Source organism: Thermobia domestica, chromosome 11 (genome assembly GCF_964235325.1).
Source record: "Thermobia domestica chromosome 11, izTheDome1.hap1.1, whole genome shotgun sequence".
In the NCBI taxonomy this organism is placed as follows: Eukaryota; Metazoa; Arthropoda; class Insecta; order Zygentoma; family Lepismatidae; genus Thermobia; species Thermobia domestica.
The window spans coordinates 221,402,107-221,424,654 of record NC_137464.1 but is presented as its reverse complement, the minus strand read 5'-3'; the positions used below and the strand labels follow the sequence as shown (position 1 = coordinate 221,424,654).

The window sequence follows — 22,548 nt, the reverse complement described above, 5'->3', positions numbered from 1 at the left end:
TCTTATATTGCATCTATTGTGAAGTGGAAAGTTAACAGTCCAATCAAAAGAACAATTATTCGTATTGTTATGCGATTAAAGGATTATTATTATTATTATTTACAAGTTGGACACTTAGGTCAAGTGTGTTAGGTCACTTTTAAAATCTACGACCCACAAATGTTTACTGATAATAGGCAAGCGGGACTTACAAGTCCGCCCGCTAATCCGCACGATGTTTCGTCAACGAAAGCGATTTTTTTTTAATTCAGTTGTTTGCAATAGAAACTGAGACGATTATCTCCGTTGAACTCATTAATGAAATCAATCCGCTCACATGATCACAGGTTATGGTGGCTTTAATGATGGTTATCCGTATTCCGTTTCAAATCTATAATACTCGCTAGCTTCTATGCAACCCACAAAGCAACAAAGAAATGCTGGTTGCCTATAAAAGGATATGCAGGTTTTCTTACTGCAAAATCCCCTCTGAATATCCCATACATGCACTTCGGTAAATACACTTTAGTAACTTTAGCAGAGTTTATTTTTTATGGAATGGATAAAAGTGGACTTACAGGTCTGTGTATTCGTACTATATACTTGTCTTTTTGTTGAAATTCAGCATCTTTGTTCAGAAACAAGGCTATATGAGACGTGGGTCGATACTTTTAAGTGGAATCCAAACCACCGTATAATGTGTTCAACACTCTCCAACCGAGAAATCAAACCTGGGACCACGTGTAGCAAAGACGATCGTGATAGCCACTAAACCCAACGCGAAGGGTTTACTCATCATAGTGTGTACCTCTTGGCATGAAGGAAGGTATAAACACATTTATCTTGGTGTACATAATCCAATGTTCGAATTCCAGTAGCAACAAAAAATGGTTTAAGTGTGAACCCAGTATCTTACGGCAATAGAGAAGAACGTTGAGTTAAGAAGTATCGAACTCAAGTCCAGAGAGACATAAATAATAAGCCTCAAATACATTATCCAGTAGAACGTGCGATATAGAATTGACCATGGTTTATTTGTTAAAGGTCCCTCTTCAGCATCGAGACCATATGAGACGTGCATCTGGAATTTAAGATGTTATCTGAACACCGTAATCTGTACAACGCTCTTCCACCGGAAATCAAACCAGGAGCCGCATGCACCAAGTGCGCCCATTCTAGCCATTAAATCAGAAGAGAGGGTACCTCTTGGAGATGTTCTGACGTGAAGTTTTAACTAGATTTTCCGTTAGTGCACAATATATAGATGGGAAACACGAGTGTCAATCAAAAACACACGACAAAACGAGACACAATTGTTTTTAGCCCACGATATATGGATAGGGATCACGATTGTTAATTAAGACCACAAGACAGAATTATCTTTAGCCCACGATAGATAGATGGAAAATGCGAGTGCCAATTTAGACAAGACAGAATTATCTTTAGCAAACGATATATAGATGAAGAAGACGAGTGTCAATCAAAACTACAAGACAAGATAAGACAGAATTATCTTTAGCCCACGATATATAGATGGAGAAATACAAGTGTCAATCAAGAATACAAAACAAGACAAGACAGAATTATCTTTGACCCATGATATATAAATGGGAAATAGGAGTGCCAATCAAGACCACAAGACAGAATTATCTTAGCCCACGATATATAAATAGGAAACATGAGTGTCAATCAAGACTCAAGATAAGATGAAATTATCTTATCAAAATACGAGACGAGGCACAGTGCTTCCAGTAGAAACATACAACTTTTCGAGACGAGACCACTTTCACAACTCCTTTCCGAGACTTCTCAGTTCTAGTCTCGTAAGTATCTCTAATTCTTAAAGTGACTGATTCTATGTTAAATTACAAGTCAGATTCTCGTAAAATCACACTTGAAATATTAGGCTACAGAAACATGCCTGAGATACGTATATAACGGCAGGCAACGTTCCCTGTACGCCAACCTTTAAATCCAGACAGCTTTCAAGTTGAGCAGGGAAATCATGTTAAGCTTTGTTCCTCCGAACATGACAGAAAGAATGAAAAATTACTAAACCTTGTCTGTAAAAATTTTTGAATATGCTTGAATATTCAAAACATATCTTTTAAAGATCTTTTATTCTCCCCCTCTTTTTTTTCTTAAAAAAAGTTACTTTAACCATCATCATCTAGAAAACCATTATCAACCATCTTTCATTTTTTTCTACTTTTTTCTTTCTTTTTACGAAAAAAAATTACAATGTGTATGCAGTATGGAGGCGAAGGGTGAATGACTAACGTACAAAAGTTGGTATAGCACCAGCAGCACTCAGTTAGGGGAGGATGATTTGAGGGCCTGGAACCAAGGGGGTTCATCTGTCGCACGCCCATGATTCCCTTTTTTTTCAAGCTTTTTATCTTGCTGGTATTTTTTATGAGGTCGAGTCACAAAATTATGGGCCTTTCTCGTCCGAAGTTCCCTTATTTTTAGGGTAGCCATATTTCTTTCTAACATCTCAGCATACTTCACCCTTCTCGCTCGTATGTCTGACGGACTCTTCTGATAGTTTTTTTTCTTTTTAACTTTTTCTTCTCTTTGGAATGTTCTGACAGTCACATTCTGCATCTTTCGCGTCCCCTTCCCCTTCAACACGCACCAAAACGCTCCCAACATCTTTTCATCCCCTTACGTATCAACCACTACTACTTCACCCTTCAAACTCGTAACAATGAGAGTATATATGTCCAAGGATGGACGTTAATATTTTCCTATTCTTTTCATATGGCTCCTTCCACCCCTAAAAAAGAATCTACCTGTCAAAGAAAGAAAAAAAGTTATTGCAAATAAAATGGATGTACAATGAACTTTTATGGAAGAATTCTTATCTGTAAAAACCAACATAATTTAACCAACAGATTAAATGGGTAGGTAGTCAACTTTACAGCGCAGGGGAGAGTATCAGAACGGAGTTAAGATTTCTGGTTTCGAAAACGTCTCGAGAAAAGTAAATTCTATTGTAAAAAGCTGTGTACTCTGTTGAATAGAGTCACGAAAATTCTGTCTCATCTTATCTCACCTCGTGCACGACCCTAAAGGTTAATTCACACGTAGTGTGCCGTTTTCATGCCGTGCTCAGTTCGTACTGTGGTCCACAAAATTTCTTTTCATACACCGTACTTTGATATTGGAAATTCATTGGGTTGTCTTTTTCAAATTCTCACATGACATGCCGTGCCCGTGGCGTTCTCCTGCCATGTCCCGGCAGTGCCGTCTTGCAGACAAACCACCTCAGTCGCGAATCGACGGTCGTGATCCTTCGGCTTTCCTCGGAGTACTCGAAGCAACACGAAGTTGACCAGAATCAAGGAAAATAGTGTAAAAAGTAGTAGCGGCACGGTATGGTATGGTATGGTATGGATGTGTGAATGGTCGTGACCGTGGCACGGAAGAAGCATGGCAGGTGAATGGCATGGGCACGGCATCCTATGTGAATCAGCCTTACCTGCGTCTTTTTATATGATGAACAAGATGCAATCAGAATATGATTTGAAATACCGATATAGTCGTACGTAATACGCATATCTGTGCGGGAAAGGAGCAACTACTACTTCTAATATTTTAGAATCTTAAGAAAATAGCACTGAGCAACACACAATTTTAAAAAAATCAGAGAACCACATTATTTTTATTTCAACAATTCCAGTTATAGTGATATTAATACTTTCCTAATCGCCAAGTCTGAAGACTTATTGTATGTTGATTAATTGACTCATTACCAGTTTAGCGTCCCTCTCAGCAGAGAGGCTCTATGAGACGTGGACCTACAGTTTGACGTGGAATCCGAAGTGCATGAATTCCCGCCGAAAATCTAACCCGAGTCTCCCTCGCCAAAGATGCGTACGCTAACCGCTTAGCCTCTTATTGTACGTTGTATCGTATATGTGGACATAGCTGATCCTAGCTGGGATGGCACAGAATCAAACAAAAAGAGGTAAACAACTTTGGTGTTAATTAAACTTGAACTAAAACTGTGCGACAGGACAGATCGGGCCCAGCTCTCTGGCTTACGCTAGCTAGTGCGCTAACCAGTTACCTAGCAATCAAGATTTTAGATTTCGCCCGAGAGAATATACTGGGGTAATAGTAGTACAGCAAAAGAATATTGGTAATCTAGGTTGATCACGATCGGAGAAATGCCTCGAGGGAGTCTTAAGCTTCGGTTTTTAATTTTGCTCCGAGCCACTCCTGAAATTATCATTGGCTTCGCCAGTCCTTTCCCAGATCAGCTATGAAATCGTCATTGGCTTCCCATCCTTTCCCAGATCAGCTATGAAATCGTCATTGGCTTTCCAGTCCTTTCCTAGATCAGCTATGAAATCGTCATTGGCTTTCCAGTCCTTTCCTAGATCAGCTATGAAATCGTCATTGGCTTTCCAGTCCTTTCCTAGATCAGCTATAAAATTATCATTGGCTTCCCCAGTCCTTTCCTAGATCAGCTATGAAATCATCATTGGCTTCCCCAGTCCTTTCCCAGATCAGCTATGAAATCATCATTGGCTTCCCCAGTCCTTTCCCAGATCAGCTATGAAATCGTCATTGGCTTTCCAGTCCTTTCCTAGATCAGCTATGAAATTGTCATTGGCTTTCCAGTCCTTTCCTAGATCAGCTATGAAATCGTCATTGGCTTTCCAGTCCTTTCCTAGATCAGCTATGAAATCGTCATTGGCTTTCCAGTCCTTTCCTAGATCAGCTATGAAATCGTCATTGGCTTTCCAGTCCTTTCCTAGATCAGCTATGAAATCGTCATTGGCTTTCCAGTCCTTTCCTAGATCAGCTATGAAATCGTCATTGGCTTTCCAGTCCTTTCCTAGATCAGCTATGAAATCGTCATTGGCTTTCCAGTCCTTTCCTAGATCAGCTATGAAATCGTCATTGGCTTTCCAGTCCTTTCCTAGATCAGCTATGAAATCATCATTGGCTTTCCAGTCCTTTCCTAGATCAGCTATGAAATCATCACTGGCTTCCCAGTCCTTTTCTTACATCAGCTATACATTCTTATTCAGATTCGTGTGCATCCGTTCAGACCATGCATTATGATAACTTGCAGCTATTGTGCTCGAACAGTCCTGCTTTGAATACTTATGACGACTGAAATTACATACACATTTAAGAAGTAAAGAGATGTAACTTTTAAAAAAAAACGTGAGAATATAAAAACTTCTATCTCTAATTTTGGGTAGTTCTTCATTGCCCAGCTGTTTCTCCACTTCTGGTGGTGTGAAAAATGTTGAATAAGCGAGATAAGTTTAATACTTTACGGATTATATGATCGATACCTCTAAAATGGATAATCACGTGTCAGAGTTCTATAATATTAAAGGTTCGAACGCTGGTTAGCTTGATGAGATAAGAAACAAGACTATCATTACCACAAAAGAATAAAAACAGCTGTAAGGGTGGTAAGAACTGTTACTGCCAACTTCAGCACCAACACACACACGCTTAGTTTACACGTATCAATTGCTATTAATCAAATCTTAACCTTTACAAAAGTGATGATTTGGTAAGATGATTACATGGGAACAGCGCTTTGTCTCTGGCGGTACTCAATGATACGCAGTGCCGGTATATTATTTTTCTGAAGATCAAAAACAATGCGATTTTTCTAAGTACTTTTTTTTTGTATTTATTATTGTCTTCGCTGTGTGAGAATACACTACAGAATTGGAAGTGGTAGTGGATGTCTAATTTTTGGTCATAATAGAGGAATAAAGTAAGAAAGGACCTGTATTTGCGATATCGAATTAATATCATAAAACTGTTTCTCGTTATCTATCGCCGTTTTTCTTTTCACTATGGTGATTAGTGTTGAAACCGGAAATTGCAGATTCCAACTCTTCTGGCTTAAATGGAGGGATATACGTAGGTTGAAATGGAACGTTTTCTTGGGACGCTGAACCTACATCAAAAAGCCATTTAAAATTACTCTTTTTACATGGAGATTGATTCCGAAAGTGATAATGAAATTCAACTACAGTACTTTTAGGTTTAGTACAAAGATAACAGTGGATGTAACATTTTAATATTGGGACGCTGGATCGGTCCTAAGAAACTGTTTCTCACTATCTCAACAGTTTTCTCTTGTCCTGATGTCAGACGGATTCAGGGACATAGTTGTTTTTATAAGACTTCCCATACTTTTCTCTCTTTTTGTCCTGATGCCAGACGGACGGATAATCATGGTTGTTATATAAGACTTCTCTTTTCGTCCTAATGCCAGACGGACGAACAATCATAGTTGTTTTATAAGATCTCTTTTTTTTGTCCTGATACCAGACGGATTGATAGACATAGGGATTTTATAAAACATCGCATACTTTTTTCTTTTTAGTTTAACATCCAACGATTATGCACTGAGGCTAAGAGAGAGAATGATGATGAAATGGCTCATGATAGATTAATGACGAAAATTGGAGCAAAGAGAGAAGCACGAAAAACCAACTTGGGTGGTGCTTGTCCCCCACTTGATGGAGCTGGGATCGAACCAGGGACCCTCTGAATCAAAGATGAGCGTTCTACCACTGAGCCACCGCAGCTTTATTCCCATGCTTATGCATAGCTCAGTTTGGAAGTTTAAAAAAAACGATTACGTTACACGTAATCGTACTTTGGTACAGAAAAAATATTACTTTTGGAAGAAAAATCTTAAGGGGGTAGACTACTAAATATTTTTGAAAAACTAATAATTTTTCTTTTGGCCGTTTTTCGTAAGTGGAAAGAGGTAATAAAATGTAACTTACTACAATAATAGATAATGTTATTCTACACCCGAAAATACGAATCGGAAGAATTTTCAGTGTTGCCATCCATAGAAATTACAGTGTGACCAGAATTTAAATTACTCAAAAATCTAGATAAAGGCAGCGACTAGAAAAATGAACTCAACGGTAATTGATGACCTATCATGCTGTCTACTTTTCTTGTTTACTACTTTTTAAAAAATGTTTCTACTTATTTTGTAATAACTTATTTATTTTGTAATAATTTATGTAAGTTTTATAAAATAAACAGAAATGTTATTTAAAAAGTAGTAAACAAGAAAGGTAGACAGCATGATAAGTCATCAATTACCGTTGAGTTCATTTTTCTAGTCGCTGCCTTTACCTGGATTTTTGAGTAATTCAAATTTGGGTCACACTGTAATTTATATGGATGGCAACACTGAAAATTCTTCCGATTCGTATTTTCGGGTGTAGAATAACATTATCTATTATTGTAGTAAGTTACATTTTATTACCTCTTTCCACTTACGAAAAATGGGCAAAAGAAAAATTATTAGTTTTTCAAAAATATTTAGTAGTCTGCCGCCTTAATGTATTCACAAGTAGAAAAAAAAAACACACACACACACACACAGTTCGAACCGGTGAAGTTGTTCGCTTCCGTTGTGTATTCACTCCACTCCGGAGAGAGAGCATTTTGGTCCACTTCCAGCTTCAATTATATCAGGGAAATACAGTTTTGGCTGCCACCGGATGTTGCCGTGCCGGGTGAACAAAAGTGAAAGGATATATGGCGTACAGATAGGAAGCCCTACACGAGATTACAAGCCTCATTACGGCTAAATGAGTTACACGTAACGCGATAGCATCCCTCTATGGAGGAACATGGACTCGTGTAACTGATGGGTAATAGGAAAATGCAACATTCCAATCAAGCAGTAATTGCTTCGTTAAGAGGAGATAGGGGGTAACATCATAGGTGTTGAATAATATCGCCGCATTACAGGAGTATCAATTTCTACTCTGCAAACTTAACATGTATCGAACGCATTCATAGATTAAAAGAATTGGATTTTTCTTTTCAGTCCTTGTATGTCGACCCAAGCTTATACAGGACTAAATTAGATTCAGATATTACAGGTATATGCTGAAACTCGCTTGAATTGTTCTACACAGGAGTCTTATTTTACCGGTAAAATTCTATACAAAGTAGTGTCAATGTCCGAAGAAATCAAACTTTATATATATATATATAGGGTGAATCAAAATTCCGGTGGGCCACAAGCCAACTCCCTTATGAGTCATCATCATCATCATAGGTATTCTACCATTATTGGTTGGTCACTTGCCGCAACTGAGAAGTGTCCATGTTTCACGGCCTTTGTCTTCACGTACAATTTTTCTGTTTTGATACCATCCAGCAACTGTAGTCTCTTCACCCCTCTCCCTCTCTTTCCTGCCACCATACACTCTAAAACATTCATCGTGATAGAGTTCCTTCTTAGCCAATATCCCAGCCAGTTTCTCTGTCTCGTCTCTTCTTAATAATATCTAAAATTATTCTTTCCTCTCTCACCATTTTAATACCCTCTCATTCGTTTTCCGCTCGACCCAGCTAATTATCTCCATTCTTTTCCACACCTACATTTCGAAAGCTTCCAAGATGTTCTGCACAATGTTTTACAGTGTTCATCAGCAAATGAAAAATGTTTATTGAAAAATCTTAAGATAATGAGAGGATTGTTATGACAACAGCTTAAGAAAGTCAATACCAGCTCTTAAGAAGCTAAGTGAGTATTATATTTTCAAATCTGACTCTGCGTATATATAATGGCGAACCAAAACTTATTTTACTCTAAGTCTTGGAAAGTTCAAATCTTCAGATTACTTTTAAGATTTTGTTTTATTCTTTTTAATATTCATATTGGGAGTTCTATCTCGCCCTGGCTTACTGTTAACTCCCCTGTAGAAGTCACTACCTGTGGGAAAACTACCCCTTTTTTCATGACTTTCTTTTACTACTAAGAATCTTCCATTTTGCTAATTAGCTAAATGGCCCCCACAGTATGTGTAGAGAAAATGGAAGCGAAATTCCCTTGCCTCCTCTCCCTTCACACACACAAAAAAAAGCGAAGAGAAAGAAACAGAGCCTCGAAAGATCTTAATGCCGGTGCGGTATTACGGAAAGGGAAGAAAAACCGAGAGTAATATACATTTTGGGGGATGGGAGAATTACTATGCAAAGAATGAGCACGGCCTAGAAACACCCTTTAGATAGGTACATAGGATGGTACTTTTTAATTCATACTTAGTTTTAATAAATAACATTTTTTATAATCAAAATAACTGAATTATACGATGTCTTTAATAACATAAAATAAACATGATTCTATAGATATTAAGCATAAATATTATATACGAAAAAGTTTTCATTATTCACGACGTTAAAACAAAAATTAAACAAACAAAAGAGTACAACAGTGTGTGTGTGGAGCATGGAGACAGAACTCGAGCTCTCTAAGAAATACGTTACGAACTGAGTTATGAGAGACGTAAGAGTTGTGTTATTTTCTCCTCCTCACTTTGTATGGAAGACTTCAAAAGGAATTTAAATTTCGATTTTACGTTATCAGGAAGCTTTATCCCGAAGTAAGCTTATTCTTTACTTTTGTGTAAATGGATAAAAATGTTCATAACATTCAAGTAATAGTTCTAAAATTGGTTTCCACAAAATAATCCCGTTAAAACGCAGGAAGGTTTCAATAACATAACATATACTCATTTTGTTAAGATTCTTCACTCTTTCGAGACGCGATGTAACCTTCACATAATTGTTTCCCACGTTATTCCGCAATTGAGAACATCTACAAGATCTTTTTTTTCCGTCTCTTGCTATGAAAGATTGCTTTTATCCATGGATTTGTATTTAAATCTTGCAATATATCTAACCAATTTCCACTTCAATGCCTTAATTTTCACGTATATGTCACTTCCGCTGTTTTTTTCCGATCAACGCTATCCTTTTTCCATATTTGCAGATTTCGTAGAGTACATCACTCCATGATTTATTATGTAGTTCATACATATAATAAGTAATTTCCGATTCTCTTAAAAGAAAAATTAAATTAAATCTTTGAGTTTAACATCCTAAGCTTATGCCCTTTAGGCTAAGGAAAGGGCTAATTAAGGCAAATTAATGACAGAAGAATTACAGTAGGAAGTCGAAAATCCTAATTGGAATCGCAGGTAGTTCGGATTTTCGAAAATAACCCAGAAAAATGCCATTTAGGCTTAAATATACTGTACGGTATGCTCTTTTATCGATGAAGTGGTTATACAATACATACAGTAATGACAATAGCGTACGTTAGGCTACTTACATTTAGTGTTTCTGAAGAACCTGCTCGTACACTAAATTACACTGTTCTTGTAACTCACACTTAAAACAAACTTGTACAGGCCTAAGGGAAAATAACAATAAAAATATGTATGACAAACAGCGTTCGGATTTTTGACGCTCGGATTATCGACGTAATACTTTAATGGAATGCAATGTGGGAGGAAACGGGAGCACCTCGAGAAAACCCACGGATTTTGTCCACCACAAACTTACCTGGCCGGGGACCGAACCAGGGACCCCACACCATCAGAGGTATGCGCTCTACCGCAAAGTCACGGTGCCCTCTAATTTTCTTAGGGAGTCCAATCGCTGATCCTTACATCAAAACATACAGAACACAATTATGTTAAGTCTAAGACTGTTTCATAAGATATTTTACAAATTCATATTTTACAGGCTATCAAGATGTAAAAAGGACAATCATTCTACAAAAAAAAAAAAAAAAAAAAACTCAAGATGGTTTCAAATCACAAACTTGCAAACTAAGATTATTGCAATGTTAGTAACGTCGAATCTGCTAAATCATTGCTCTTGTAACTCTTTCAGGAATGAATACGTCATTATTTTACTCAATCATTTCGACACGTGAAAGATGAATGCAGTAATAGCAAATTATTAGAAATACAAAAAAATTATCAGGGTACAACAGGGCGTCTACTAAAATTGCAAAATGGAATTTCGTGACTTTTTCGTAACCTTTTCTTTACCAAATCATATAAAATTTCCTAACATTTTCAAAAGCGAATTTGAGTTCGAATTAGGCCGAATTTTCACCCATGCGATAGAAACGTACTTTGCTTGCGATTTGGTAGCGTCTAAACCCGACCATAGACATTTTTGGTGGTGAATTTTGACGTTTTATAGAACAAAATGTTCCCATCTGTACTTACATTTGTACAGTTAACAAAAAAATCGAGACCCAAAAGCTGAATTTCGTGACTTTTTCGTGACTTTCATGACAGTTTTCTGATTTCGTGACTTCTTCGTGACATTTGTGACATTCGTGACCGACAGACACCCTGTACAAGAACCTAACGACGCAAAAGCAGCTCTATGGAAATATCGATGCACGATAAGGTGATGACACGAATCAGCAATAACCTCTTAGAGTACTGACGTTTTTTTCGCGTCTTTTATTCATGATCAGTATAGTGTGCGCCGTTTTCGATTGACGCTGTATTTTATGGTTTTGATTGGTCACCATATATAATTTATTACGTATGCAGAAGCGTACGGAGTGGGCTTATGAGATTTAAACACTTCAAAGCTCTTCCATTCTGAAATTTAAGCTTTAACTGGACAAATTGGTATTTTGAAGATTTCCAAGTCTCTCTCTTATTCTCCTAGTTTTTCTTCTAAGATCCATCCTTGTCCTGTGGGTGCGAGTAGACTTTTTTTTAAATAAATTTGGTTAGCTTCACTGATAAAAATTCGTTATCCGAACAGCGATATATTGTACAAATATACGGAATCCATATGTTTACTACAGAAATCTTTACGGAGCATACGTTATTTATATGCACTTCCTTTTTTCTACTTAGATGTGACATTATGTCGCTACATTATGACTCACATCTAACAGCCTTCCGTACATTGCATACGTTTATGTATGTTACATTTATCAGGTATACGTATGTTATATACGTCCATCTGTGTGTGAGATCCTTACCGCCTATAAACAATTATTTCTTCCGTACGGAAAGTACGTTTATTCGGAACGCTTATAGGGAAATGTACGTATAAAACATACGTTTTCAGTTATACGTATGCTGAAGGATATTACATAGGGTTGTACGTTAAATCCAAAAACTACAGAATTTACGCACGTAACCTACGTTTTTACGTACGCAACATACGCTTTTTCCCCTCAGTATGGACTTTTTGCGTTTGTTTTCAGCACCAAGGCTATATAAGACATGGAAAGTACGTTTATTCGGAACGCTTATAGGGAAAAGTACGTATAAAACATACGTTTTCAGTTATACGTATGCTGCAGGATATTACATAGGGTTGTAGGTTAAATCCAAAAACTACAGGATTTACGCACGTAATCTACGTTTTTACGTACGCAACATACGCTTTTTTCCTCAGTATGGACTTTTAGCGTTTGTTTTCAGCACCAAGGCTATATAAGACATGGACCTACAGTATAAGGCAGAATCCGAACCCGTAATGCTTTTGAATTTTAAGATTCTCCCATCTAGAATTAAACTTGGGATCCTATGCATCAAAAGCGAGTGCGCTAGCCACTAGAACAGTGGGGAGTACTTTAATATGAATCGAATGTTCACTCTTTTCAAACATGACTGTACAAGCTGTTATGAATGAAGAGAATCTTGTTACATAAATGTATCTTTAATCCGAAATTAATTCATAAGACGTTCTTATCTGCTACATATAGTGTATAATAGCAAAAAAAAAAGTATAAGCGAAGATGAAAGAAAACGTACGACAGAACGGCAGATAAATTAGGAAGCAAAAGGAGACAAACAAGAAGGAGGGCGAGAGATGATCATTATATCTTGAAAATTGGTTTCTCTTTCGTTCTTCCCTACCTCTCTCCCATCCCACCGTGTTTCCCCTGTTAGTTGATCGCCTAGAGGTATGCATTGGTTGGAATAACGAGAGAAATTTTCCCGTAACAAGCCGCTGCTGTATATACAATGCAATTCCAAGTTTAAGAACTCTAGTTAGTCGATTTCCAATGAACAGTCAGTCACTTTCTTTGCTACAGCTAATTTTGCGCTCAAAACTTCCGGTTCTTTCTAAATAGAATCGGCTAAAATGATATTCCACTATTCCTGATCCCCTTTTTTTTAAAAAAAAAAAATATAGTTATCAGGTTCCGTCTTATTTATGGACAATTTTGAATTGGTTATCTGTCGTTCTTCTAAATCTCCCTCTCTCCTAAATCCTTTATATAACGAACATGCTACTTTAGCCCTTAGCTCTTACGTTAGTCAACGGCTTTTTTTTCGCTGTGTCTTCAGTTAATGTTCTCTTTTAATATGTATCCTATTCCGTTATGCAACCAAAAATGCTGCGGAGTTGGTACGTATAGTATAGCATCCAGGAGATATAAATTTTCGTTTCACATTGTGGAATTTCGGTCGTTTTGAAGAACTGATAATGTTGAAACATAATAACAGTTTTTAAAAATTACAGCAAAGCTCTTATGAATAAATGTGACATTATAAAACCATTGGGCACGTTTGATTAAAATGGATTATAGCGAACTACTGACAGTGAGTATCCAATGCTTTCATACAGAGCGTTCAAAAAGTCTCTATACACCTGAATCGTGGCAAGTCAAAGTCGCATTCATAGTCACATGAAATAAAATTTTATGCGAAAGTTTGCAACACTGCTATATTATCGCCTTGCGTGAAGTTCCTTTCTTAGATTCCAGTCGGTAAAGTGACGTTGAAGTGATTGTTGCATCCAGTTAGCGGTCTCTAAAACAATAGTGTTAACTTTGGAACAACGAATATTCCTGGTTGAACATGTATTCCGTGAACAAGGTGAGTACAAACAGACAGTGAAAGATAAGTTTGCAGCTAGGTTTCCGGATACACCTGTTCCGAATCGTCACACTGTAAGGGCACTGATCGATAAATTTAGAGACATTGGAACGGTAATGGACTATGATCTAAGTGGTAGACCGTCAGTGCTCGATGAAGAAAAAATGCTACACGTATCAGATGCAATGCAACGTAGCCCCCATAAACTACTTCGAAAATTTGCCCAGGAAGAAGCAATAAGTGTTGGTACGGCACAAAAGGCGGTTCGTAAGAAACTGCGTCTTATCCCATATAAGTTGAAAGCGGTGCAGCGTTACTTCCTCCCGACAGTGTAAAACGAGTGCAGTATTGTGAATGGTTTAATCGTTTTGTTATGGACAAGTCTGACGATGTTTTGGATTTTTTTTTTTTTTTTTTTTTTTTTTTTTTTTTTTTTTACTGATGAGGCTTGGTTCCATTTATCAGGTTACGTCAATGCCCAGAACTCACGTTTGTGGTGTCCAGAAAACCCACATATCATACATGAAGTTCCTCTGCATGACCAGAAGGTAGGAGTGTGGATTGCAATATCCAGAAGAAGAATAGTTGGCCCCATATTTTTCAAACAAACAATAGATTCAACTCGTTATTGTGAAATTATTCACCAGTTCATGGGAAAACTAACGGAAGACGAAATTCGTAATGCTTGGATACAACAAGATGGCGCTACAGCACATACAGCTCGCCAATCCATGAGATTACTGCAAGAGGTTTTTGGAGATCGAATAATTTGAAAAAGATTGTGGCCACCTCGGTCTCCTGACTTGTCTCCTCCGGATTTTTACTTCTGGGGTTATGCAAAATTCTGTTTATAAAGGGAACCCCACACGCTACAAGAACTCGAAACAGCTATTCGAGATTTTGCTCATAGAATTCCACATGAACAACTTGTGAGAGTATTTGAAAACAAGAAGAAACGTGTGCAAGCATGTTTGGAGACTCATGGGGGACATTTCCAACATTTGCTGTGAAAATGTGTGTGTATATGCTACGCCCTGTGCATAGTGTTTTTATGCCATAAAATATAATAAATTTTGAGTAAAATAATTTTCTCGTTCCTTTGAATATGTGACAATTCAGGTGTATAGAGACTTTTTGAACGATATATATATATATATATATATATATATATATATATATATATATATATATATATATATATATATATATATATATATATACCTTGTTGATTCAGAAATGCCTGCAAGCCCATTACTTGGCCAACAGTACTGCAAACATTCTGAACTGTTTATCATTACTGCACTGATTTTTAAGCTATAGAATGTACTGGTTTCATCTTCCTAGCTCTTCTCGTTCCAGAGTATCGGAGCAATCCATGGCATGCAATGGTTGACGTCCGGTTGAAACAGCAGGCTGACATTGAATTTCTGACTGCGCAAGGTTGTGCGCCCAGGAACATTCATCGCCGGCGACAAATCGTGGGATACACCATTGCGGCCCGGAAACGAAGCGTCAGTCGATAGAGTACCGCCGTACGTCCTCTCCTCCGCCAAAAAATTCAAAGTTGTCTCATCTGCTGGGGAAAGTGTTGATATTCTGCCTACAGTCCGGATGTTGCGCCCTAGGACTTTTGGTTCATCTCCAAAACTTAAGTATCACCTTAAGAGTCTTCATCCCGGCGAAATTAAAATACCGCTAATTTTACAGTAATTATGTGATATCTTCAAATAGATAAAAGATAATCGAAATGTGGAACAAGAGCGCCCTAGACAATATTATTTTACATGAGAAACCGTTATCACGACTCACTTATCTGCTTTCGATTTCGAGCCATTTTGAAAATCGGCATTTATTTTCGCGTTTCTAAACAGCTGAAAATGGAAAGCCACTAGGTGACTTGTGATAACGGCACCTCACGCAAAACAATATTGTCTAGGGCGCTCTTGTTCCATATTTCAATTATCTTCTATCTATTTGAAGATATCACATAATTACTGTAAAATTAGCGGTATTTTAATTTCGCCGGGATGAAGACTCTTTAAGGGCCAACGCTGTAGTTGTGATGCGGAGGTGGAATCTGCAGTTAGGCAATAGTGACACCAGCAGCTACTACAATTCTTCGCCGACGGCATGAGAAATCTTGTTTCGCGTTGGCGCAACTGTGTTGCCCGTAATACGTATATGTATGCATTTCAATATTTAGATTTATAAAAATGTTTATTCTGAGTTTTCTCAAAAACTACACATGAAGATTTCCACTCAACATTATAATTTTGTGCATTAGCATATGTCATCTCCGGGTATTTTTTTCCGTTTTACATTATCAATACTATAGAAAATTTAATAATTTTAACTTAGGAAATAACGACTGTAGATTGATTATATCTCCATGTAATAGACATACTGAATAAGAGCGTCTGTATTCTAGCATTTGTTAATATACAGTTGAAAAGTAGTTGAGTCCCATGTTTAAAATCTGTCTACTGCTATTGTTTTATTACTGGTTCTCAAGTTACCATTTAATTATCTTAGTTACTTGTAGTAAAGTGCAGCAAATAAAAAGAGTAAAAACTCTAAAATAGCAACAAGGAAATCCACTTTAGCTCAATTTTTTCCTCTCTCTATTTACAATCTTCTTCGTTATTACGTATCCCTGATAACGTATCATGAGAGAAATCTCGCCAGAAGTATTAAAAGATGCAAACTTTACCAAAACTTCATACGTACGTAAAAGTTTTTATTATTATTATTGTAAGTTAACACTTTATGTGTTAACTAAAAGTTAGTTTCCGGAGTTTCCTTCCGCGAGATGCAATGCAATTCTAACTACTCATCCCTTCGAAAACGAATCCCCAACCCGAAAATGGCTTTTTAAGAAAAAGCAACCAAACTCTCTATATATAAAGAAGACCAGCCCTCACCTATATCAGAAGATCCACCCCACGTTCCCTGCTGTGCTTGACGTGCGAGTTTCGTGATTGCTTCTACGTAGAGCTTTGACGCTGCTGCGGCTCCTGCAAAAACAGAAAAGAAGAAAGGAAAAGTTGGATAAAATGGTTACAATAAAATTCGGAACAAGTTATAAAAGACAATTTCGAAATAACCAGAGAGCAATAAAGAATAAAAATAATGTTCAAAATCACTAGATGATATTAGATGCCTTTTGCTAGTGTTGTCTTTGTAAAGTAATGCAAAGTATTACATTCTTAAAAAAAAACATGAATACCTTATCTCTTTTTAGGAAGTACTTTGCTAGTAGATGTTAAACATGTTTTTAACGTAATTTTCTTTCCGATATTCGATTGTTTGTTTTATTTGAATATCAAATTTGAACAGTTATTCGTCATTTAAGTAACCATTCAAACAATTATTCGTCATTCAAACAGTTATTCATTATTCAAATATTTGATTGTCATTCAAACTATTATTCGTTAGTCAAACAATCGTTCAAACAAGTATTCATCACCCAAATACTTGTTTGTTACTTAAATAATTATGTAAACAATTATTCATCATTCAAATATGTATTCGCCCATCGAACAATTCATTCTAACATGTATTCGTCCATCAAATAAAACCCTTCGAGCATGTGATCGGCCTTTGGATAAAATCATTCAAACATGTGCTCGTCATTCAAATAAGTCATGTAAAATTTATTGTTTTATAGCTAGACCAAGTTAAACTGTATAATGAGAACAATTGAAACTCATAGGCCAATCCGTCACGTTAAGATATGTAACGGAAACATTCTCAAAGCCAAGGAATCGTTCACCATAGGCGATCAGATCACTCAATCGATGAGACCGTTCACTACGCTACCTGATGTTACGAGAACACTCGTAACTCATAGGAACGTCCAGAGGTCTTAGTGAGCTTTCATCTTCAGGATCTATCAACGTTTGTTCCCCTTACTTTACTTATTCGCCTTTTACTTGAATTTTTCTAACATTTACAATATACACACAAATACAAGGACAGTGTGTATCTTACGTGACCTATAGAACGCATTCGATCTTTTGACTAAAAATTGCAGGAAAGTAAACCATGACCTGCTTAGTAGACTATACATAAATAATGTTTTCCTGTGTATATCTTTGGCTCCTGTGTATATTTTCCTGTGCTATCGGCCATCAAACATCGATTGGGTATGGACTTAGTCAAATTTCCGAAATAATACTTCTATTATTATTTAGTACAAGAATTAGGGGGAAGTCCTCAGAGAAAAAGCACATTAAATGTTAATTTGGCGTTAAACGTTAAATGAATGTAATGTGTATACTTACAGTCAAGATTTTAAAAAAAAATCACTGAAGGACGAATTTTCTCCGGAATAGGGAAACTCATAACTAAAGTGTGGGATACAGTCGATGACGTGTGGGCCACGCAAATGAAACGAAAGAGCTACGACGCAACGTTGCCATGTGGTAAACGGATGTGACTAAGCCGACTTGAATAAATGATGAATCGTTTCTTTCGTGCATAAACTGTGGTGAATGTGTACAAAAATGTAACAATACCGCAGTCCTCTTATTTGCTAACAGAGCGTGAAGGGAACTAGGAGCGCTGCCTTCAAATGCCATAAACGTTGTTCCTTAACATAGTTTACAAGCGCTCCATGAGGCACATCCCAAGAGACTTTTCCCTGAGAAAATTACTACTTAATATAACTTCAAAAGTCTCCCAACATCAGTTCATATCCGTACTGCCCCTCGTAAATCTAAATTCAACACTTGCAATTAATGAAAACAATAACTTGTTGAGGACATGCAAACACAGCCCTTGTCTCAAAGTGTTTTAAACTCACAAAGCTTTTTTGAACAATGACTTGAAAAGAGACTCATCTACAACCAACAATTCTAGATTATCCTTTCCCCTCTCTCTTCCCCCTGACGACGACTACCGCTCATTTCCAACTCTTATTTTAAATACCAAAATCCATTTCTTCCCTCTTGCTATATAACTATTCTTATCCCCCCCTTTTCCCTACAGAGTACCTCCCTCTTTTTAGAATACTATACGAGGTTTTGAATTGTAAATTGAACGAACTTTGTTCCCACTACCCTTTAACTTAACTCAGAACAATTCAAAACTACCGGCTTCGTTCTCTTTTTTCAAAAGATTCTTTTTTTTTTCTAGCTTTACCTTTTTTTATTTTCAACTCTTGAAATGAAAAACCAAAGTTTTAATAACAAGCTGACGTTCTTAATTATTTCCGAACACTACGTTTCGTCTCTTTCTCTCTCTGCCAAGCGCAATCCCTATGTTTCTTCAATCCCATTCCAAGTGTTCGTTTACTTCCCTACAGTGGTTGGTTGATACAGTATCTTCCCCCAAGGAACAGAATATTCCCTAAGCACATCCAACTCTCAGCCTTCTCTTTCATTCTCATAAGATGCATTCAGTTTGAGACAAAAAATGACCCGCAGGGCTTTTATGAAACGTGTGAAGTATTCAATTCTATTAATTTCTAACACTCCCAGGCCTTTTATCACTTCTATCAAAAGGACCCATCATTATTCTTATGAAAATACATTTAGCGCTACAGTACATTCATTTTAGCGAATTTTAGGCCTAAAATTCGCGAAAATGAATGTATTATAGCGCTCAAAACTATAAGAACACCCATATACAGTGGCGTATTTACGATTTTCTTTCGGGGAGGACTTGGCTAACTTTCGGGAGGGGGCTTTGCCTGAAAATATGAAAATTCTGCAGAATATTTCATATACTTTACTATAGTAAGTAAGATTTCGGGGGGGCTTAAGCCCGGAAGCCCCCCTAAATACGCCACTGCCCCATATAAAAACATGTTTTTCGACTGTTACAATCACATTTGTTGTTCTATTGAAAAAAATAATTACATATTCTGAAAAAAAAGCAGGTCATTTTTCATAAGGAAATACTGTTTTGAATTTCTTTCAGGTTTCCCTAACTTTAGACGTGACTTTTAACTTTCAAATAATTTGCTGGAAATGAACAGTCATTGCTCATAAGTCGAAGGCAAGGATTAGTATAAAACAAAAATACACAAATACTTAAGCAAGAAGGTGTGACAAAATCGGAACAAACATCTCCTGGTTTCAGGTCATTTTCGACATGAAAGCTCATGCACAAGAATCTTCCCATTTGGGCTTTGCTTTGGATTCATTTAATCACATCTTAAGTACTCTAACTAGCCTTTTCGGTATTCCAAACTCTGTAAGAATGTACAGTCTGCAACAAAAAAGAAAAAAAAACCTGCAGCATGAGCATGTAAGTTTGTTATGAAACTACGCCTAACAGTCAAGGGAATCAACATAACGTCTAAGTGGCACGAATCACGCCAGGAGAAACCTTGGCGTCCTCCCCTGCACTCTTATTTTGGAGCAAAAGACTTCGTCGTTTCACAATGAACTTACATGCTCATGTTGCAGGTTTTTTTTTTGCTGCGGACTGTACAATTTCTCTCTCCTAACCGAGTCGTTGGACTTTCTAAAGTCAATAAATAATTGATTGTATTCCCATGTCTTTTCGAGTATTTATCGAATGGTAAATATCTAGTCGATAGTTGATCGATTTCGCCTAAATCCGCGCTGATAAGCTCCAATAATTTCATTTGCGTACGGAGTCAATCTTGCTGACAGGACGTTTGAGAGGATTTCGGCTGTAAACCACTTATCTCTGTTTAGAAGAGCTAGGATTGTCAACGAGACGAGACAGAATTTTTATGACAAAATACGAGACGAAACAAGTCATGAAACAGAAACACATTTTTACGACTAACTCACTCACTCTATGGGCTATCGAACAAGGAGGTTCAATATCATACTCACAAAAGCTCCACTGACTTCTGTCCTCAGTCAACTGGATTCAATTTCTATTTTGTATTCCGATTTCTAAAAAAAAAAAATTCATCATAATAGTGTCTCGCATCTACCCCTAAGTCTTCCTAATGCTCTTTTTCTTATTGGATTCCCAGTTAAAAGCGTTCCTACTTTTTGTCATCCTGCCTACACGACCTGCCTACCTCAGCCTCCTAGACTTAATGACCAAATTTAATATTAGATAAACGGTATACATTACGCAGTTGCTAGTTATAAAGTTTCCGCCATTCCCTGTTCCTATCCCTCTTCTGTCCGAATATTCGCCTCTGAATTTTATTCTCAAATACTTTCAATGTGCGTTGTTCCCTCAAAGTAAGCGACCATGTTTCGCAATCATACAGTACAACAGAAAGATGTCATTTTCACACCATATCGAAATAAGACAACAACATTAACTATTTGTCTTGTATAAAACGCGCATTTATATGGCGCATTTATATGGCAAACGGCTCATTATTCTAATTCAAGCTGTCCAAACTGGGGTAAACATCATTCCTTGTGAGGTTCCCTTTTCTGAAGTTCAACTTCCTCCCCCCTCCCGCTCTATTTTCATCCCACGAATTAAATTCGGAGTTAATGATCTGTCTCTTTTAGCATTTAGAGCACAATCATGGTACATTATAACCAAATACATCATTTCATTTAAGTTGTCAAAATGATGCCCAAAGATATCTACTTCACAACTGTCCCATTGCGTACTAGACAAGTCTTCAATTAAATCTACTGGTAACTATTTAAAAAAAAAAGAAAGAAAGAAAAAACCTTTAATCTCTCATACGTAGTTAATTTTATAAATATGCTTCTCCTACACCCCCCCGAAAAAAAAAACAAATCAATTTAGACCAATGAATAAAATTTCGCTTTTCTGTTGTTTTTTCTCTCTTTATTTCTTCTAACTTGGTTAAGATCTGTAAATGAAACGCAAGCTCCCTGAATTTAAAATTTAAAAAAGAGAATAACAAAAAAACATCCTATAATGAACTAATTAAAGGAGTTGAAAGAAATCTGCCTTCTATACGGGTAATAAAAATTGAAAAAGAACCGAAATAAAAGCAAAAAAGTTCAAAAGAAATGTCTGCAAAATAGAGAGAGAGAGAACGAGAAAGAAACCAAAAAAACTGTTTGGTTTCGAGATACAGATTATTTCAATTGACATGGAATTAAATTTTCAATCGAATTAGTGTCCTCTGGAAGTAGTTAATTAAAAAAAAAGAAAAATATTCTCTGTGGATCAAGACTCTAATTTAATATTCCAGTCAAACCAAATAGACTGCAAATAAATTAGCAATGAATTTTCCTGCACGTTAGTAAACAGTCATACTGACTGACATATTTGGTCTCCTACTCTTTCGTTTGCATTGTTTCATGTCAGGTTATAACACGTATAGCTACACATTTGAATATAATTGTAATTTTCATTTACAAGGGAACTTATATCTAAAATCAATATTATATATTTGTGTGTGTGATTTCATTATAAATAAATGCGCGTCAATCAACTACGGTTAAACGGAATAACGGATGAAGCAGCAGTATCTGGGAAACGACTGTAGTTGATAGCATACTTGCACCGATGCTGAAAAGCTTTAACAATGTTGAATGCCTACAATATTTATTTTTAGGCCAATATATATACAGGCTGTTTCAAAACAACACCAACAAAGTTTGGGAGGCGATTCTTGACACCAAGATAAGACAAAAAGTATAGACCAACCTGGGTGCACAAATGCTTCCATTCAGAGTTATAGGCTGCCGAAAACATGAAAAACTGAAATTCAAAGGTCCATAGCTTCAAAACTATGGAACCTCTCATATTCGGGTCAAGACTTCACATAGTAATTAGTATGTGCCCAATTCAAATATGCAAGTTTCAGAATCCTGCCGTATTTCCGTAACAATTTTTATAGAGGTAGTTGGTGAGTGCTTCAAATTATATGCACGTAGTCAAACTCCCTCAATAAAAATTGTTGCGTAAGAATCTTAGGATTCTGAAGCATGTATTTTTGAATAGTACATATTAG

General features: G+C 36.7%; 1 protein-coding gene across 2 annotated transcripts in view; it reads right to left on the bottom strand.

The window, feature by feature from the left end:
* IRSp53 (Insulin receptor substrate 53 kDa) overlaps positions 1-22,548 on the bottom strand; it is a 1,174,063-nt gene that overhangs the window by 497,440 nt on the left and 654,075 nt on the right. For both annotated transcript variants that reach the window (XM_081731708.1, XM_081731709.1), the window contains exon 3: positions 16,586-16,678. In XM_081731708.1, coding sequence (XP_081587834.1) covers positions 16,586-16,678 — 93 coding nt within the window. The remainder of the gene's footprint in view (positions 1-16,585; positions 16,679-22,548) is intronic.